Genomic DNA, 21,537 nt, shown 5'->3' on the forward strand with positions numbered 1-21,537 from the left:
AACCTTGTGTGTGTCTGTTTATGTGTATGTTTGTGTGTGTACATCTGGGTCAAGTGAATGTGAATGTAAGCAGAGAGGAGATGAGGGGGATGGGAAGCCTAACGTCCAACAACTGTTTATTTAATCATTTATTTGCCTTTTCTTCTGTCTTTTCTTCTCTCTTCATCTTCTCCCTATTAATATAGAAATATAGATATAGATACAAATCTAGAACTACAACATGAAAGACATGATTGTTTTGTGCAATGATAGCATTGTATCTTTATATGTATGTGTGCTGTCTTTTTACTACCTAAGTTATTTTAAATCACTTAACACTAATAAAAATTATTAAAATATTATCTTCTACCGTTTTAAGATTTTTCCTTCTACAAAAATCGGAAACTAAACCTGATGTGTGTGCAGTCCACCTTTGGGGACAAAACATTCAGTAGTAACTGTGGTAACCTTTTAGTTTTCTGAATTTCATGCATTTCTGTTCATTATGACGTTATCCACAGGCCTCAGGAGGCTGAAAGATTCCTGGGGTTGGAATGATTCTCAGCTGTGATGAGAAGATAATCTCTTCTCTTCCTCTAATATGATATGAAACCACACAAACCAGGAATTAAAGCATCATTTAATAATGTTTTTGAGAATTTAGAAATTAATTTGAGCAACAAGAGCCAGAATATCAAATACTTCTGTCTACGTGATTGTTCAAACAAAAACTTTCTTGACAATAAACTGAACAGATGTAAATTTTAATAGTTGATGTAGAAACACATATCGCACAATAAAATTATAAAAACAAACGAATAACCATTCAATTAAAAAACCTAAATATTAAATAAACATTTTCAATTACAATAAAAACTGAATACATCCGTCCTCTACCACTTTGCAACACATCATGTTTTTGATGTTGACACACTGGAGCAGTTTGTTTTGTTTTGGCAAACAGATTCTCCCCCTCAACATGTAGAGATCTCAGAGAGATCCCTTCTAGTCGAACCTGGACTCCACTGTCAGTGATCACACTGCGGTTACCTGTCCATGGTGACTCATGGTGAAACATAGGGACTCATGGTGACTCATGGTGGCTGATTGCACAGGATGTGTCACAGTGTTGAGGGACTGTAGAAACCAGATAAAGATACTTTTTGTCACTTAAGTAACCGCAGTTTGTTGCTTAATACTATCTGAGCATGAGAAGTTTTTCAAGGACATAAATAAAGTACAGCCTAAAGCTGTAAACAACCGGTGACGTAACAGTCGCGCCATAACGCAGCCAAACAAGGCACAACACATCCTGCAGAGGACCTGGTCTACTCTACCTATTGTGTCACCAGTGTGTCCCACCATTACAGCCGTCGCTTAGCAACATAGCAACATTTCCCACAATGAATCATGGGAAAGGTTGGGCTGTACTTACAACTTACAATAACATTGATCTTGTCAAAATGTTATGTTGGAGCTGGAGATCAAACCAGCTACGGTCTGGTTAGTGGACAAACAGCTCTCCTTCTGAGCCACAGGCACAACCTCTGATTGGTCAACATTTTCTCTTAACACTGTAGCTATCGGTGAGAGCAACACTAGACCAATGTGGATCACTAAACAAATCTGATATGTGGCTGGAGATTAAGACTGGATCCTTCACAGCAGCTAACTATGGAATGGAAGATGCTGTAATTTCCACTATTTTTAAGCACTTACAAACCGAACTGCAGAACAGAACTACAATGGCACTATAACTCCTCCAAGGCCCAATAATCCTACTTATATTCAATCAAGCTGCACCAAATTTCATAACATGCTATATTTTGGAATGGAAACAAAAAACATCTGCCACTGCATACAATCAGTCAGACAAATATGAACTCTGTTTTTATTAAGAAAATACTTTAAAAAGTATTACAGACTGCAATTACAATTGTATTGTAATTTACAAAGTAAGGTTTTCAATTAAATAAATTTGATCATGGCTCTGGATCGTTCGGCTCACTTTAACCCTGATGTCCTGTTTAAACATGCTTCTCATAAACTCTAGAGAATCAAACAATCTCAAGTGTAACCGTCAGTCGTGTACGTTACCTAATAACTTGTGATCAGTGATGGTCTTTATGTTAAAGTGTAAAGTGAGCGCAGGTCAGAGGAGGAGTGATGAGGAAGCAGGACAACCGGACCTGTGTGTCTGCCCTGATCATGAAGCAGCGCTGTTATAATTATGCAGCGGTGGAAAACAACTAAAACAATGACTGAGCAGAAAACATGAATGGATTATGTTCTGTCTCTGCATTGTTGCAGTTGTCTTCACGTCCGCATCCCGATGCATCTAAAATCGAAAAATGTCCACACCTCTAACACCCACTCTGTCGTGGTGTTACATCATCAGCTCCTCTGTACTTTCTGCAGACTTTATACTTGGGGGCTGGCCGGAGAACGTCCAGAGACTTTCACTAGGACATTAGCCTTCTCACATACAGCCCCTCCAGAGAATGTCCGGAGGATCTCCAGAGTTCAGTGCACGTCTAAAAGCAGCTTAGGAAACAGTGCACTGTATTGTCTGGGGACAACAACACACCCAAGCCAAACCCCCACAACGTCATTTAATACAAATGCCTCTTAAATCCCAGATTAACCCTCATTGTTTTTGGGTGGTTCCACAAAAATATTGAGGTTTATACCCAGCCACATTCTGCAAAGATGTTGTTGAAAAAAACTTTTCAACTCTCCGGCTACATCCATACTTCTCTGCGGTTACCTCTGACTAAAGTTACAGCTGGACTTTTGGCACTGTCACTGTATGTTTTCTCATGTGGACCACCAGGTTGCCTTTCTGAGCAAAGGATTTGTTACATTCATGGCACCGATAGGGTCGCTCCCCTGTGTGTATCCTTGTGTGGTTGACAAGATCGGACTTCTGACAGAAGTTTCGCCCACAAAATTGGCACTGATAAGGTTTTTCCTCTGTGTGGATCCTTACGTGTCTTATTAAAGTCTTTGTCAAGGAGAAACACTTGGTGCAACAAGGACACTTGTAGGGTTTCTGTGCTGTTCCTGCTTCAAACTGCATCATGAGCTCTGTAGATTTTCCTGTAAGTCTCCTGGGCGGGGAATGCTTTATCCTGAGATGGTTGGGCTCTGTCCCAACATCCCTGTGCTCACCGGGGTTCACCGAAAGGAGCGGCTGATTATCAGTGTTGGTGCCTGATAGTCCATCATGAGCTCCAGTTGGCTCGGTTTTAATGTGATCCAATGGGAGTGCAGCTGAGATTTCTTTATCTATGTCAGCAACAGTCTGGATTTGATACAGACACAGCGGCTGCAGAGATTCCTGCTCAAACTCACTTTTGTCATAGGGAGTGATAGTTAGTGGGAATGTCTTCATGTTTGATTCACCACGTCTCAGCTCTGGCTTTTCCTCCATCTTACTCAAAGCTGTCCTGGAGTTGAGCTGAGTTTCTGCTTCCACCTTTACATTCAAACATTGGCATGGTTTATCTTCACTGTGTTTCTGTCTGTGAATCAACAGACCGTCCCTGTGCTCAAAACTTTTGTCACAGTACTGGCACTTGTAAGGTTTGGAGCCTTCATGTATCATGGTGTGAATGATGAATTCAGACTTGTGGCAGAAGTAGCGGTCACAGAACTGGCACTGGTAAGACGAGGATTTGTCCTCTGGATGCTTCTTGACGTGTCGTACCATCGTCTTTTTGGAAGAAAAACAACTGAAGCAAATGGGACATTTAAAAAGTTTCTTCAAATGCATGTCCGGGTCACACTCCTGCTTTATATCTTCATCTTCATCAATATCGATCAGAATCTCCGGATCACATTGATCTTTTTCATCATCAGGAGAAGTGTGTGGATGTGTGTAGTTCTCTGTTGGCTCTGACCAGGTGTCTACTGGTTCCTCCCACCTCACAGTGATACTGGCAGGAGGCTGCTCCGGGGCACACTGCAGCTTCACATCAGTGGCAGACATCTGGAGGTAGTCTGAAGAAAAAAAGAGATTCATTTTAAAGATGTTAATGTGAGTTACAGTAGGAGCTGGACATTTTCAAAATATTATTAAAGTCAACCAGCTGTTTTGCTCACTGCTAGTTTTCCTGCATAGCTCATGAACTGTAAAGGGCTATGATTGGTCATCAGTCATTACCATACAAGTTTATAGCGGGAAAATGGTATAACAAAGAGCCCCATGCCAGAAAATCCTTGTTTTCTTATCCTAAAAAAACACTATATTTACTTGTATGAATGTTCAAAGTTGGATTCACTAAACTGCAAACTGCACAAACTTGTCCTAAATGTCTCTTTTCAGCTTAAAATGTCTGCTGTTTATAAGGGGGGGGGGATTATTCATGATAAATGATCATGTGCATAACTGACACACCTAAAATCTCCATGCCAGGCTGAATGAGGGACTCTAATACAAACTGAAAACTGTACATAATCATACATTTTCTTCAACATTTAGTTATGAATCAGTTTATACTAGTGTCAACTATTATTATATTTACATTATTCACGGGGACTCCATTAATTACTCCAATAAATGCAATTCATATTCAATGTTCCCTTGTCAATTACCTATTAGCATAGGCCACTTTAATACATTTGCCAAAATCCACAGACATTTTTTGTGTTCATTATATCCTTATATAGTCCGTAATGGAATGCAGCCGGGATGTGAGGATATGTAAATCTTACCTGTCTAAATATCTCATCTAAAAATGAAGCTTTGTGTTAGTTGATGCAGGACACGGCTGTAATCATCTGACAGTCAGCTGATTGTAGTCCAAAGCGGTCCGTTTAAATATGATCCTCACTGACCCTTACTACACTATTGCTACCTCACACTGCTGCTGCTGCTGCTGGGGCGTTTAGCCTCCACCACTCCAGCCTCAAACTGACTCAAATTTTAAAATGTTACTCAATCTCTCGCTTTGGGCTCACTCTTGTATGGGGTGGGGGCTCCATTGCGTTGCCTGTTTAGCTTGGTAAGCTGCTTGACCAGAGAGCATCTTAACAAGTGGAACCATCAGTGCCAAGCCCAACTGTAATTACATTTGTTGCAATAAATGGCTTAATCATGACGTGAGTTTTCCTGACTGAATTATATTTATTCGTGTTACATACTGTGTCCCTGAAAGATTAAAAGACTGATGAAGGAAGACTGGCTTCCCTATTCAAATGTTAGCTCATGAATTTAATGCAGTTAAGCAGAAATAATTGTGTGTTTTTTTTATTTGTAATAAGTCGTGATTTCCTAAAGAAACATCTGACAAACTGACCTTTGCTATGTGACTTGGCAACATCCAGCAGTCTGCAGTGGTCGCCCACCACCCACTTTGAACAGGACATTTCCTCTTCATACGTTACGATGGTTCTTTCTGCGATCTTGAAGATCTCCTCTGCAGCTGCTGACAAACACTCAGTGATGAGCGCTCTCAGCAGCTCCATCTTTGCTGTCTTCACCATGCTGAAGTGTGAGAGTTCGTAGGTGCCGGCGTGTCTGAGGCAGAAATGAGCCCTGAAACTCACGTGTTAATCCTGATTTAATTAACTTTAATGCCTGTGTCCTGAGATGCTCCTTCACTCTGTCCACATACAGAGACGACACGTGACTCGGGACAATGAACTGGAGATCTGAAAGACATTTAAAGGAAATACCATGAAGAGGTGAAGCTCATTCAAAACTGAGGGCGGGAATTCAATGTCAATAAATGAATAAAGCAGTCACACCTGCAAGAGTTTTAAATTCAATATACAAAAAAGCTTGTCTTTCTTGATCATCTGAATATATTTGTTGACTTTTAAGTAACAAAATTAAGATGGAACTCATTGTTTACTTAATAACAAACTTGTGTTATGAAGCTACAAAAGTATGTCCACCTCACAGTAGATTTATTTTGTTTGTTGCTAAAAAGTAAACATCCTGCACATAATCATGTGACTGGTCACATGACAGCTGGAGCCTGACTTAAATTGTTTTTTTGTGGGCTGATTCCGACATTAAGGGGTAAAATATATTACACTTTTCTTTAAAAGTTTTCATGCCGGCAAATATAAATGCTGATACTTTGAAAGGCTCAACGATTATCTGCAGACAGATAAATCAGTCAGGCTCTAGTGATAGCATCACTAACCCATAGCAACAGGCTGGAGCGTCATGTGGCATTACTGCATGTAAAATAACTGAAGGTACTTTTAGATCAACATTGCTGGATTTGTTAAGCTTCCCTCCTTCTTTTTCAAGTTTCCAGATGTGATATTAGGAAGAAGTGTTGGATGAGCAGGGGGTCATTCGTCTGATGATGCAGGGGCTTTTTGTATCAGGAAATATAATGTGATGTACAGGTGACTTGTCTGAACTGTGGCGGGGAGTTTGGGGAACTTGCAGTAGATCAATGTTAGAATTATTCCAAGGCTGGCCATGACTTCTTGAGTTTATTTAGGCTAATTTGAGCTTACTTCATGTTATATTTTGAATGCTGACATATTTTATAGCTTTTGCTGTTCTTAAAATACAATTGTGGTGTCTATCACATCTCTTTTACCTTTGTATAGCCTGGGGTGATCTGTGATATGACATGCTCTTTATCCACTTTGGTAACGTTGTTACCTTGGCAACAGGATCAATCCAGTGTCCAGAGATGTTTGTGGCCAAAACAACCACTTAAAAACTGAGGATTACAAAGTGACCAGAGGGCACAAATCCTGTGTAATTACTTTCACTTATTCAAATCTTAATAAACGTTTATAGTATATAGTATATAGTCTCACGGAACAGTTTATAAGCTGAGAGAGCTAAACGTGTGTGAATTTGGCGTTTGACATTGTTACGTCACTTATTAGTGACAACAATTATTTTTAAGGTTTTGACAAACCTGTGATAGTGGACACACAGTGGAGCCCTTTCTCCAATGGACTGGTTCAGGTCAGATACAGGAAATCTGTCCTGCCCACAGCCTTAACACTGTGCATCTTCTTACCTCGGGTCGAAAGGTGAACTCTCAAAACACTGAGCAATACAGTTTGTGTCCACAACAAACCTCTCTGCCCACCCCTGCCGTAACTGTGAATTTGCTCATCTTATATTCATATTATATTTTAGTGTGTTGTTTTCTTACATTACCTTTACATTGTCTTTAAATGCAAACAACTACTGCAGCTGTGCACACTTGTCTATTGTACATAGTTTGTCATCTCTTGTATCTAGTCTCTTGTTTATAGGATTAGTCGTTATTATTATATTTAGTACCTCACTGTGTATTCTAATACTTTATTGTTTATCATCTACCAAGGGAGTTTGTACAGTTTTTAGTATATTTGATTTCTTTATTTACTTATTTTGAGCTATTTTAATTCTTCGTATCTGTTTTATTAAAACTTTGCTCTATGTGCAATGCCCTTGACATGCTGGCCTAACAAAATAATTTCCCAATTTGGGATCAATAAAGTACATTTATCTATCCATCTATCTATCTATCTATCTATCTATCTATCTATCTATCTATCTATCTATCTATCTATCTATCTATCTATCTATCTATCTATCTATCTATCTATCTATCTATCTAAACATCTGGAGATTGGCTTAAACACAAAGATCACCAGTGACATTACAACAGCGTCACAACAATTATGTCAAAAACCGAAGTGTCTCCAACCTCTGTTGACAAATCTAACGGGAACAATTACAGCGCTTACCCTGCGGATACGGTTTGTCCTTCCTGTCTCCTCCTGTCAGTCAATGCTCAATTAGCATGGTTAGCTTAGCTTCCACTTCCTACAGTCCCCAGGAGCTGTGCTACCTGCAGCTGCCGCTCACAGGTCAGTGACTTCCACTGGTTTGTCAGGAGTGAGACGCTTCAGTCAAGTGACCAGTGTTACGAGGCACTGACACAGGTTCATGGGTCTTCATTTTAAAAACAGTCTATGATCCTCATGCTAAAAACAGACAGAGGAGCCAGCTCCTTCTTCTTCTGTTGGCATTTATCAGCAGCATTATTTCCGCCACCTACTGTTCAACCTCAGTACTCTTCTGTGAACTTACTCCTCAGCAACACAACACATCCCAATATTTGAACACCAGATTAAACATTTACAATTTTAAACAGAGTTTTAAAGGTACAGTGGCAGCAACATTGTTTCAATCCATGTATGTGTGTATACAATCACCCTCTTCATTTACCAACCTCTGATGTGACAGTGACATTGAAAACTTTACAAAATACAAAAATCACTTATATTTGCCTGTAGATTTACACATTTAAAAAATACCATTATGAATTCACAATGGGATCCTGAATATAGTGTCTAACTTGTGATCCGAGTCGGCTCTGTACAGCAGGTTCATGAGATCTCTGCACACCAGATGGCACCATTCACCTTCCACAGTTCATGTCCTCTGTCACAATTTCACACTTTATCTCAACTGAGTTCCAGGGAAGCTCAGAGCTGATTTTTTTACATATTAACATATATTTATTGGTTTTATACAGTTTTATACATTTACATCAATTTACATACATACAAGAACCTTCCCCAACCTGAACATATGGCAGCATAAAATGACAATAAATAATACAAATATCACGCAAATTGCTAAGATATGATTACAACATAAATTCAAGGACAAAAAATTACAATGAAAATACAAATTTAGTTTAACTAAATTAAAACAAAAAATTAAATATATATATATATATATATATATAAGTAAAATAAAATACAGTCACAAACATGGAACAGAGCACAGCACACATTCCTCACAACAGATTAGTCACTTCACATTTCCAATGCCTCTTCAATGTCACCATTCTTAACAAAGTCCAAAAACATCTCCCAGATACTGTAAAATTGAGAAGCTTTCTTCCTAACTACATGTGGTAACTTCTCAAGAGCCAAACTCGAAGTTACGTTTTTTAAACAGTGGCCTAGAGAGGGGCAACGAACATTCTTCCACATCAGAGCAATTGAGTGCCTGGCCTGTAGAAGACACAGGTCAACCATTTTTCTTTCTCTATTAGACAGAGAACAATTGTCCGGATAGATGCTTAATATACATAGCTTAGGATTTAGAGGTACTGGACAAGAGGTAATTTGAGAGATATATTCTAACACCGAACTCCAAAATTTTTGAATCTCCTCACATTCCCACAAACAGTGGTATAAAGTACCTTGATGAATATTGCACTTATAGAATCGATCAGGCATATTAGGATCAAACTTGTTTAACTTCACAGGGGTGATGTACGTTCTCATTATCCAATTATATTGTATTAATCTCAGTTGTGTCTTAATGGTTTGTGTATGTACCTTTGAACATATTATACCCAAATCTTCCACTGAAATGTCCTCTTGTAAGTCCCCTATCCACTGCTGTCTCTTACTTTCAGAGTTGTCTATATGGTTTTCCACCATTATGTTATATAATTGAGTAACCAGCCCTTTGCTGGAACAAGTTTTTGTAGAAAAAACTTGTGGACATTGGAGTTGTTGCACTGAATCCTTTAAACATGTAAGAATAAAACCTCTAAGTTGTAGATACTTAAAGAAGTGTTTCTGTGGTACATCGTATTTTGCTTTCAGCTCTTCAAACGACATTATTGTGTTGTCCTTATAGAGATCTAGTAGTTTAATTAATTTAGAAAACCAAAACATTGAGGCCCTCAATTGTGCCGACCAGTAGTACCACTGTAAATTTGCTCAGAGCTGATTTAAACAGACCCCAGACAAACAGTAATCGAGTGTTCCGTGTCAAAAGGTGAGAAGTTATTCAAAGTCCGGTAGCAATAATTTAGTGGGGAAAATAACCATTTTAAATGTCATTAATGTTTGCAGTATGTGGTGGATGTCATATTTCCAGGACATGTACCTGTGAGCACGATAATCACCAGTAGTCAGGCTGACTGCTGAAGTGGAGAGCAGTGGGCCGAGGTGGTCGCCCAGCCTGCCCGTTCCTGTTGTTGTGGGCTGGGAGTTTCCAGCTATACAGCTCGGGGGAAGCACCACAGGATGTCCTTTTCCTCATTCCTCATTCCTCAAGGATAGAATGACTTTGTGTATGTGTGTGTGTTGCTGTGTTTCTTGTGTGTGTTTCTATGAAATGTGTTGCAGTGATGCATTCAATCCAATATGACCTCCAGAACATGGAATTGTGCCCTAATCTTCACACGTAAAATAAAACACTTAATTGTTAAAACTCAGTTCCAGTCCAGTCAGTATTAGATATCAATTTTTAACTTCTATAGTAGTCTATATATATACTGGTTACCAGAGGTGGGACCAAGTCATTTTTTTGCAAGTCCCAAGTAAGTCCCAAGTAAGTCTCAAGTCCCGAGTCAAGTCCCAAGTCAAGACAGGCAAGTCCCGAGTCAAGTCCAAAGTCAAGACTGACAAGTCTCAAGTCAAGTCCAAGTCCTGCAGTTTGAGTTTCGAGTCCTTTCAAGTCCTTTTGATCACAGAGTAATAATATATTTACACAGATCATGTATGCTTTTAAAATCTTTATTTATTTATTTATTAAAACTTGCGGGAGCCGCTCCTATGCAGTGCAAAAAAGGACAACGGCTCATAAATCCAATCCAAAAACAGTTATTTTTAATTAAAGGAGATCTTTACAAATTTAAGTGCAATGACATCAAACATGTCAAACATTTAACATGTCAACACAACATTTAAGAACTTTTGGGAGGACATGTCAAGACATGAACCACATGACAGCTAAAATAAAAAGTTAAAATGCCGCTGTCCCACTGTATATTTAAACTTTTGGTTAAACTTTGGTCCATCTTTCGAGCACTAGTCTACAAACATCTTGTTGAGTTTGAGCAGCAGCTGATTTGCAAGGCGAGTAGAGCTCATCCGGGTTCACTTTGCAGTGAACAGCAATCCAGCACAGCTGAAGAGTCACCCACAGGCGGCTGAGGCAGGTAGGCCAGTAGGCTACTGAGTTTCAGGCAGTGTTGTCCATGAACGCGTTAATTTTTATGAGAACGTTGAACTAAACGCAACTTAATGACAAATAATGAATTTGAACGGTAAACACGTTCATATTATCTGAGGTCAAGCTGAAACGTTACGTAATGTTTTCCTTCTCCTGAGGAGAGACGCTGTCTAAAACGAATGCCTGCACCATGTCGTTGTGATCGTTGTTGTGTTTATTTGAAATGAAATGCAGTCTTACAGGGCAAAATACCGTCTGAAAGTTGCAATCCCGTTTTTCAACTTTTTTTTGTTGAGGGGGGGGGGCTCTTGCATAGAGCCCCAAATGTGCTAGGGCCGCCCCTGTGTAGCGCAGTGATTCTCTGTATTGTGCGCCCCACCGGTGCGGCGCGGAGGCATAACAGGCGTGCGACCGGGAGGAGAGAATGCGAGGCGGAACTAATATTATAGCCGAACGAATGTTTTGACGTCCGCATCTCTTTAGCGGCGGAGCAGTAAACAAATCGCTCTTTCGCCGTAGCCAGGGGTCTGCAGCCCGCGGCTCTGCATCCCTCCGCAGTGGATCCCTGTGCAGTGTTGTGCCTGTTGCGCATATTTTTCGCAAACAGTGAACTTTACGATCAGTTTTCATATTTTGAATGTGCACGTTAGGGAACGTCATCCACTCCATGCAGCATCTACCACTGCAGTGAGAATTGCCTTGCCTTTCGTTACTTTACACCCCTGACGGACACATACACAATGAAAGATACAGAGCGTTCCTTAATAACATACTTTTTAATCTTTGGGTTTTGGGGAAAGGAGCAAGTCTTATCAAGTCAAAAGGCTCAAGTCCAAGTGAAGTCACGAGTCATTGATGTCCAAGTCCAAGTCGAGTTGCAAGTCTCTTTACATTTTGTCAAGTCGAGTCTAAAGTCATCAAATTCATGACTCGAGTCTGACTCGAGTCCAAGTCATGTGACTCGAGTCCACACCCCTGCTGGTTACATATGTTCGAGTGTTCTATCAGGACAAAAAAGGCAAGTTTGAATTGTATTGAAGTAGACGTGTGTACCCCTAGATGTTGCCAAGGTGGGGCTTTGACCACAACTCTTTTATTTCCACACAAAGAATACAGCATTACAAAATTGCCCTTGCTTCTCATCTCCTCTCTGCCACTTTTCAACCAGGGAGAGTTATTAGCCAACATTTTGAACTTTACTGCCCTCTTGTGGCTTGACTTGACCCCTTTTCAAGATTGTGACTGTCTCATCGACAAAGACCAGTATACAGAGACTACAATAGAAGATAGATAAACGTGCAACGGCGTAGAAACTGTACTTGCATTTTAAAAAATCGCTTTTACAGTCTTTTCTTCATAGGTGATAATAGGTAGCATTAACAGTGTGTGATTTATTATATCTGTTACACAAGTGTGTTGTTACACTAGGGACTGTTGAGTGTGTAGGTGTTGTATGCAGTGAATGGGAGAGAGAGGGAGGAGGAAGCTGGCACCGGCAAATTAGAACTTAAAAGTATGGTTGAGCAATTATGTTCACTTATGGCTGTCTGCTGTATACAACTCCCAAACACGAAAGACCAAACCAAGTTCCAACCAACCTCGGCCCTGGGCTTTTCTCTGGTCCAGACAATGAGCCAGGAAGGGTTAACAACCTAGGCGGGATAATTCAGAATGCTGCATTTTCACTGGAGTGTTCCATTCACCATAGAAATACTATAGAATCAATTATTTCAGGTTTTATTCCTTCATGCTGCATTTTTGATATTTTTTACGTCAGTTCAAAGGAACAACTGTCATATTCCCTTACTTGGGAATGGGGGCAGGAAGGTGAAGATGTCCAGGCAGAGAGCAGCAATATTCAAAGACCTTCAGCCCAGGCTTAGCATTATTAGGTCTTTCAGCCCTGCTTGCCTGCTAGTAACACAACTCTTCCGAAGGTTGCAGCAATACCAATATTTAGAGCAGAAACCTTGGTGTTCAATGGTCTAAATGTGTTCATGCTTTTGAATTCCTGACTCTGACAAGGTAATTCATATGAGGGAACAAATCCCTGGGAATTTTCAGTAGTGGAACCAAACCAATGAACTGAACGGTGCTAAAATGTTCTGAACAGCTGAGATGATGATAATTCTCTATCGGTTTGTAAGTACAATTGACCCTATTCACACAATTATCACGACTTGTTAAATATATGTTAAAATATTGATTATTGCAGTAGTAAATATTTTTTCACAGGTTTTACCATGTCAGGGTGTGTAAATATCTGACCACATCGAGATAATAGATGTATATAATTATTAAACCTACACTAATTGACCATAAATCCCTCTCTGTGTTTCTGTTTGAGCAGCAGATCCATGCTCCATTGACAGTTTAACAACACTGGTCCTCAATGGAAGTTCATGAACCTAATATACTGGAGCTCTATGAAGGAATGAATGTGACAGCTGCTGGGGGAATCCTACTACACCATCAGGTCACATGGTACACACACACACATGCTCTATCCCGCTGATCCCTCCACCCCTCCTCTTCACTGTCTCTCACTAATGCTGTGTACAGTTACAGAGGGGAAAAAGCAGGAGGGTTTTAGTGGTGGGGAGGAAGAGGGGGGGTGGCAGCTGAGAGAGAGAGAGAGAGCTGCGAGCAGAGGAGAGGAAGCGAGGAGGGGAGGAAAAGGAGAGGCAAGAGCAGTGTGAGCCCAGATTATAGCCAAACACACACTGAAACAGGGCAGAAAGGAGCGTGCAGGGCAGGAAGAAAGGGATACAAGCTGTGACACACTCTCTCTCCCCCTGTGTCAATTGACAAGACAGAAAGAGGATTACTCAGGTTGTGGTGAGAGAGAGAAGAAAGAGACTGTGTTCCAAGGAGCAAGCGTTTCAGAGGACGGTGCTGTCACACAGGAGCAGGACAAGGAGGAGGAGGAGGAGGAGGAGGAGGAGGAGAAGGAGGAGGAGATGTAAGTGAGCGTGTGGGTTCAAAACACACAAGCAAAGCCAGACGTGTGTGTGTGTGTCTGTTTGTGTGTTTGAGGGAACTATCAGAATCAAAAGCCCAACATCATCTACAAAGAAACCAGTCTGACGTTTGCCAAGCCATGCTGAGAACCAGGAGCCAGCCGAAGTCCTGCTGAACACCATGGCCCAGGTGAGAGGAGGCTCACACACACCAACACTCACACTGTGTAGACATGAAGTGCAGGAAGGGACACACACTCTGCTGAAGTTTTCTTCCGCTGTGGAGTTTCTGTCGTCGGTCTCTCACAGTACCTAAATGCATGTACAGTATTTTAGCACAGGCCTTATCCTGTGAGCACAGATCCTCTGAGAACACAACACCTCATAGTGTCAGGACAACTGTTATAGAGAGGATTTCTTTCACCATGGTCCTGGAAAAATAGCTTTGCTTGAAAATACAATTGCAACTTTTCACTCTGGCGATCCAGAGTGGACGAGACTTTGAGTTTGGGAGAGTTGACGTACAAATATACAAGAAGAAATAATGAAATATTACTTGCACGGACCCAAAGTTAGACTTGGTGGTATTTTTTAATGTTTTCTAATTTGTCTTGTTATATTCAACACTAACAACAAAAACGGAAGTCAAACTTTTTCTGTGTCAAAATATAGTTACAGCAACCGTGCATTTTTTAATTTGAGTTAAAACAGGAAACAGTTTATTTTTGCTCATTTGTGGAAACAGTGTCTCAGCTTTGAGTCTCTGGAGTGCAGCAGATGATTGACATGAGGGCCACAGTCAGACGGAACTGGCCATCACATATTAACACGCGTCTTTCTCTTTACACCATTTAAGAGGTTCAATTTGTATTCACTCAAACTGCGGTAGCTTGTTAGCTAAGAGATAGCACACAAATTCACTACTGCTATGTTACTGTTATGACAACATGTGCAGAGTCAGCACTTGTACATCCAGTGCTGGGTGTGTGTGTGTATTGACTTTGTCTTTTAGAACCGCAGGAACACAGAGGAACTGCAGTGAACCGAGTTCAACAACAGAGAGTAACAACTTTTTGTGCTTGTCTCTGTGCAAGAGAGAGCGAGAGAGAGAGAGAGAGAGAGAGAGAGAGAGAGAGAGAGAGAGAGAGAGAGAGAGAGAGAGAGAGAGAGAGAGAGCATCTCTCTGAGACTGAAGCAGTGTTGTGTATTATTAGCCAGTTGGCTGAAGTGATATGTTTTTTTTGTCTGTGATCTGCATGTGTGTATGTGAGGACTGTGATATTGAGTGTGTGGTCTTTTCATAGTGTGTGACAGTAGTAAGAAGAGAGCATGGGAGGTCTGTGGACTCTTTATGGTATGTGGACATAGAGGACAGTGTATCCTCTAAGATACAAGGCTCTATTTTAACAGACTCAGCTCACGGTCTAAAGTTTTAGCAAGTCATTCCATTCATGTCCAAATCTACTTTTGTTAGTTTTATGGCAGAAAAAGAGTTTGCCGTGCCAGGCACATGGTTCATTTGGGTTGAGTCTGAATTGGGAGAAATTAAAACAGAGTGGCATCTTCTATTCTGTCTTAAAGTGGGCTGGCACTTCTGTGGTGAGTCTCATGCAAAGAAATGATGGTTGGAAGATGGTATCTGATGTTTGCTCACAACCCTATACATTCTATTTTTACTATACATTTTTTCTATACATCCCCAGCCATTCTATACAAGAAAACACGTAGGATGGATAACTTGACACACGCAGTGGCACTTTGAACCAGTGACTGGATCTTACATCATACCCAATAGTCACATTATAAGTGAACTCTACTTTAAACTATCCTGAAGATATTAACATAAAAACCGCATGAACCAGGTTGGAACATTAATTTGACTAAAATAAGGATCAAAACAAGTACATTTAATGAGGACACTTAACAGTCCCATGAGCCTTTGCTCTCTTACTGTGCAAGAGGAAACCAAGTGAGAACATGTTACTATCTTGATGATGAGCCTTAAAATAATAGCAGAATACTGAGCCACTGACTTCAGAGGAGGATTTTGTTAGTCAATGACTTTCCACTGCCTGAAGATATCAGTGCACCAACAATGCACCTGACCTCACCTCATTTTAGGTCCAACACGCACATGGACGCTCACTGAATTTTCTGTTTAAAAAAATGCGCTGGATGGGAAAATGACAACTGCAATTATATGAAGCTAGCAAAGAAACTTACATAATACTCAACGTGACTTTACAAGAGCCAAGAGTGTATGAGGGTGGGACAATTCCTTCTGCCTGGTAGCATAACGGAGAAAATCATTAGTCTGAGTGTGCATTGTGTTTTTGGCGCTTGTGTATAAGTGTGTGTGTGTGTGTGTGTGTGTGTGTGTGTGTGTGTGTGTGTGTGTGTGTGTGTGTGTGTGTGTGTGTGTGTGTGTGTGTGTGTTTGTGTGTGTGTGTGTGTGTGTGTGTGTGGAAACGTCAGGATATCCTGCTCCTGCTCCTGTGAGCACACAAACACATTTACTGGAACCAAAAGGCGAAGGAGGAGAGCTGATCAACTTTCCAGCAATTACATAAACACTTCTGAACCACTTTTTAATATGTTGTACTTTTTATGATACTTTAGCTCTATACTTAACACACAGGCATCCGATTGGTTGTAGCTCATAAACAGATACGGAGCTGACAGCAGAAAAGCAACAGATACATTTAAAGACCATTTTGAAATCTGAATTTGAAGATTCAGGCCTATACTCACTAAATGCATTGCTTTGTGACTCACAGCCCTTTTACAACTCTGCTCTCTCTCTCTCTCTCTCTCTCTCTCTCGCTCTTATACATAGATAGATGGATGGATGTGTCTGATCATTATTACGTTATAACACTCAAATGTTTGATCCAAATTAAATCCTGCCCCAAAACATGTAATGAATTATGCTAATGGAAATCCCATTCACTCTTTCATTTTACTCTGAATCAGGTTAACAGTGCAACACTTTGAGTCTTCTACATGTAGGATGATTAAGTACGGTCTGAGTGGAACAGTGAACTAAGGCACTACTGAAAAAGAGCATGCATGCTTAAAAACCCTCCTTAGATAAACATTTAAAAATACATATCCTGTGAAACAGCGGAAAGGGCTTTGTGTGCTGTGGTCAACATACATGAGTTTTTACTGTGTGACCCACTGAAGTGACATGTCCTCTGCAGCGAGTCCAGTTCAGCAGCCCCCTGTCTGAAGCCTCCCAGCCTTATAGCCAGTTATAGTGCACTGTCTGCTTGTACTCTAATGGGCTGTTGTGTGTGTGTGTGTGTGTGTGTGTGTGTGTGTGTGTGTGTGTGTGTGTGTGTGTGTGTGTGTGTGTATGTGTGTGTGTGTGTGTGTGTGTGTGTGTGTGTGTGTATGTGTGTGTGTGTGTGTGTGTGTGTGTATGTGTGTGTGTGTGTGTGTGTGTGTGTGTGTGTGTGTGTGTGTATGTATGTGTGTGTGTGCTCTTACATGTAGATTTCATTCAGTACACTGCCCTTACAGAGGCTGAGAGATGGGCAGAACGACAAAGGAAACAAAGACAGGAAAATGGCCAGAGGGGCAGGCTTGTGTTTGAATGGATACTTTTAATAGGTTACAACCAGTAACAATTCATTATTAATATGGACCGAGCTATGAGACATAGATATGTTAAGATTCCACTTGTGTAAAGATTCTTTGAGAGCCAGAAAAGAAGTGACACCATTGTATAGCTCAATATCACTACTAATACTTTTGCTCCTATCACTGTCAAACACACAGTTGTGCTTGGCAGGTAGTTAGACAAACCCATCTTCTGTGCTCACATCGATGTGGGGATTGTTACTTGAAAACATCCAATACATTACTTTTCGAATAACTCAGCAACAAAACATGTCACAGAAGACTTTGTTACTCAAGAGCGCTGTCTAGGGTGGCTTTAAACAACCCCACAGCTTCCACACGTCACGGCAAAAGGAAGGTAGCAATTGTATTTCAACATTACGCAGTGTTTGCTGCCCCTCCAGCTGCTAACATCTGCTTTGCCGCAGTGGATGCACACAGCTCTCCTGCAGTCGCATCCTCAGGGACTCCCCTTCGACCTTGGAACTAAACTAGGTGGATCCTGAAATAACAGCCTGACTGGGATCAGTAACTGCAGCCGCTGAATCTCAAACTGTACTAGCTCACACTACTTTTTACTGAAAATCACATTACATCTAAGTAATGCATAACGGCCCACTGGCTGAACACTTGGCTTCAGGGGGCACAATGAAAGCTGCAGCAGGTTCAGTGTCTCCTCAGGATGTACCGTTGCATGGTCACCTGTGATGATAAAAGGCTTGAATCCTAAACAGGGGAGCGACAAGTGAAACATGAACGACGACTGCACACTCTGTGTTCACCCCAATCAGAAAAAAAATTATAATACTGCTGTTTAAGCATAATATCATCATGATGTAATTCATACCACATGATGAAGACAAATTAGATTGCTCAATCAAAATAAGATGAAGAATGTGTCTCAAATCTAAGTGGTGGAAAAAGTTACAGCACTAGACAATTTCATTTTCTGACTTCACAGTGATGTCGGAATGACATAATTCTTTCTATGTGATTTTGATGTGTGTAAGATTCACGTTGAGTCTGTAGGATGAAGAGATACCTGGAAAATGCATTTTAGAGCTATGCATGAAGCCATGGTGACTTCTTCATGACATCACTTATCCTATGACGTCATATAATCAGGTATCATTTTCTGATCAATATGAGCTTTATATTGTCTCATTATTGTTTGTAGAGATATCTTGGAAAATGTGGTTCTCTGACCATATTTTTGTTCCTTCTCCTTTTACTAATAAGTGCCAAATGTGGTTCACCTGGAGATATCCTCACAAGCAGTATTTCTACCACGTGAAAATATGGGATAATGGAGCCTGTGTGTAGACAGCTGTCAGCCTCATCATATGCCTGTGAGATAGATGACCTCACTATGCAGCTGAAACACACACACACACTCACACTGGTTCAAAGATAGTGGCCCACCTCCCAGTCTGACTTTCATGTGTGTCAAGTGTTGTGTATATTATATCCACGCTCAGTACTGGGTATTTTGGTCTGATGTTGTCTTTGCACAACTTTAATCTTTTTTCATAAATATTTGTATTTCTGCGCCATAGGAATCTGCACTGAGTTTAAATTCACAATGATTCGTATCCTGTTGAATCAGAGGTGTTTTGTGGCACTAAAATATCATGGCACTTACATTCAATTCAATAAAATTCAATTTTATTTGCATAGTGCCAATAATAAACATTATCTCATGACACTTTCCATCGGGAGGTTGAGACCTTAAAATTGATAGAGAAGGGGGAGAGAGAGGAGAGAAAGACCAGGAACAGTTGTGTAACCATCATATTTAAGCTCTTTCAGAGTGGTTGTTATAATGAACCATCCCCCCATATAGCATATTAGAAAATCCATGTATTACTCACATGGTCTGAAAGGTCTTACGGTGGACAAATAAACAAATGAGCTGTGCTAAAATCTGCCCAGTGATATCATCTACACACAGACCAACATTGCAGTTTAGCCTTACGAGCAATTTGTATTTACCGGTCAATACTGTGCTCAGTGTCAGTGTTTTCTGAGAGTTGACACTACCCTTACTAAATGGTTTTGTCACACATTGACATCCTGCACTTTTAAACGTGATTAAGTCCGTTACCGAGTCCAAACATTATGAAGTGAGACACAAAAGCATTGAGGGGCTGTTTTCATGGTCCGGCCTGTGATCGACGATCCCAGCAGCCGACCTGAGTCTTATCAGCACTCAGCAGAGCAGAGGGGAGGAGGATGGGGGGAGCGAGACAAAGACGGGGAGACGGGGGGGGGGGGGCACAAAAGAGATTGGGGTGGGAGTGACAAATGATAATGATAACTCTTCATTACTGCTTACTGATATTTCAGTGTTTGATCACATTCAGCTGCGGCAGACTGAGGTCTTTGTGCAGCTCATTGAGACATAGCATATGTTCCCCCCTCTGCTAACGCTAATGCAGTCAGTGATGTCCTGCACTCTGTGGTGAGCCGGCTGCAGACACAGCACCCACAGGCTTCCCTCCTCATCTCTAGGGACTTTAATCATGCCTCTCTATCCTCCACTCGGCCCATTTTCACCCGGTATAGCACATTCCACACCGGAGACGATAAAATACCGGTACTTTTCTATAGCAAAACCAAGGAGGCATATAACTCGACACCCCTCCCCACCCCCTTGGAAGATCGGATCCCAACCTGGATCATCTCCTGCCTGTGTACAAACCTGAAGAGGGGGTCCGATGAGATGGATGAGGCTCTGAAGGACTGTTTCAAGTCAACTGTGTGGGAAGAACTCTGCGAGGATCATGGGGAGGGCATTGACAGCCTCAGAAACTGCATTACGGATTACATTAACTTTTATGTGGAGAACACTGTACCCACCAGGACTGCAACAACAAGCCATAGATTAATCTGGACATGAAAGCCCTCCTCAAGGTCAAAAAGAGGGCTTTAAGGTCGGGAGAGAAGGAGCTGAAAGCTGTTCAGAAGGAGCTGAGGTTTGGCGGTTTCTGGAGAGGTTTGAAAACAATCTCTGACCATAAGAAAGCTGAGTCCCAGGCTGTAGGGGACCACACGTGGGCAGCTTGAATTTGAGCTTGTTCTTCGACAAATTTGATCAGGCGCCTTCCCCTCCCCACCCTACCAGTCCAGCTGCAACCTCCCTCACCTGCTCCCCCAGTACAATGCCCCACCTCCTCTTCTAAACCCCTTTCCACAGCCCCAAGCTCTTATTCACCAATCACCACCGGCCTGGCGAACATCCCGGGAATGGATCATGCCAGCACACTCTTTAAGAAGGGCCAGAGCAGACTGTATCTTCTAAGGAGACTCCGGTCCTTCGGGACATGCCTAAGGATCTTTTATGACTCTGTGGTGGCTAAGGTCATCTTCTTTGGAGTAGTTTGCTGGGGCAGCAGCATTTCAACTGCTGACAGGAAGAGACTGGACCGACTGATTAGGAGGGCCAGCTCGGTCCTGGGATAACCCCTTGACCTAATGGACGTGGTGGAAAAGGAGGAGGATGATGGCGAAGCGGTTTTGTGTGAAGGACAACTAGTCCCACCCCATGCAGGACACCATCACAGCACTGGGCAGCTCCCTGCAACAGACTGATCCACCCTAAAGGCCGGCACATGCTTCTGCAACGGCGTCTGCGGCTTTTCACGCAGTTGTGACGCAGGACTCGTTGTCATACATGGTTTTCCAATCGTGTGTGGCACGAAGAAGAGCGGTTTATTTTTCGCCACGGCGGCTCCTCAGAGCCTTTTTCTGGCGGACATATCCGGTCAGTGACGGGTTATACTAGTGGTCATAGTTTCGGATCTCTTCTGCCAAGTGCTCTTCTATTTGGTCCATATTCGTTCTTCTAAATCTTCCGTGGCTTCCGCCGGTATTATCGGGCATAAACCGGAAATGCGACTCCGGAAATGATGTAGTTGGCAGACCAATCACAGCCTTGCCGGCTACGTGACGCTTGCGGAGCTTTGCCTTCTAGTTAGAAAAATTGGGCGCACGTAAATACGTAAGAAGGGATAC

At 41.5% G+C, this 21,537-nt stretch overlaps 2 protein-coding genes across 2 annotated transcripts in view; one reads left to right on the plus strand and one right to left on the minus strand.

The window, feature by feature from the left end:
* Positions 1–720: 720 nt before the first annotated feature.
* On the minus strand, positions 721–7,968 carry LOC133027880 (zinc finger protein ZFP2-like). Its single transcript, XM_061095028.1, has 3 exons — positions 7,699–7,968; positions 5,280–5,634; positions 721–3,981 (listed from the first exon to the last, which is right to left on the minus strand). The coding sequence occupies exons 2-3, from the start codon at positions 5,464–5,466 to the stop codon at positions 2,759–2,761; spliced, it is 1,410 nt and encodes a 469-aa protein (XP_060951011.1). The 5' UTR covers positions 5,467–5,634; positions 7,699–7,968; the 3' UTR covers positions 721–2,758.
* A 5,958-nt stretch (positions 7,969–13,926) lies between these two features.
* Positions 13,927–21,537, plus strand: part of LOC133028338 (rho GTPase-activating protein 23-like) — a 62,567-nt gene continuing 54,956 nt past the window's right edge. Inside the window, exon 1 of the mRNA XM_061095533.1 lies at positions 13,927–14,089. Coding sequence (XP_060951516.1) covers positions 14,081–14,089 — 9 coding nt within the window. The 5' untranslated portion in view covers positions 13,927–14,080. The remainder of the gene's footprint in view (positions 14,090–21,537) is intronic.

The sequence above is a fragment of the Limanda limanda genome, chromosome 21 (assembly GCF_963576545.1).
Source record: "Limanda limanda chromosome 21, fLimLim1.1, whole genome shotgun sequence".
In the NCBI taxonomy this organism is placed as follows: domain Eukaryota; kingdom Metazoa; phylum Chordata; class Actinopteri; order Pleuronectiformes; family Pleuronectidae; genus Limanda; species Limanda limanda.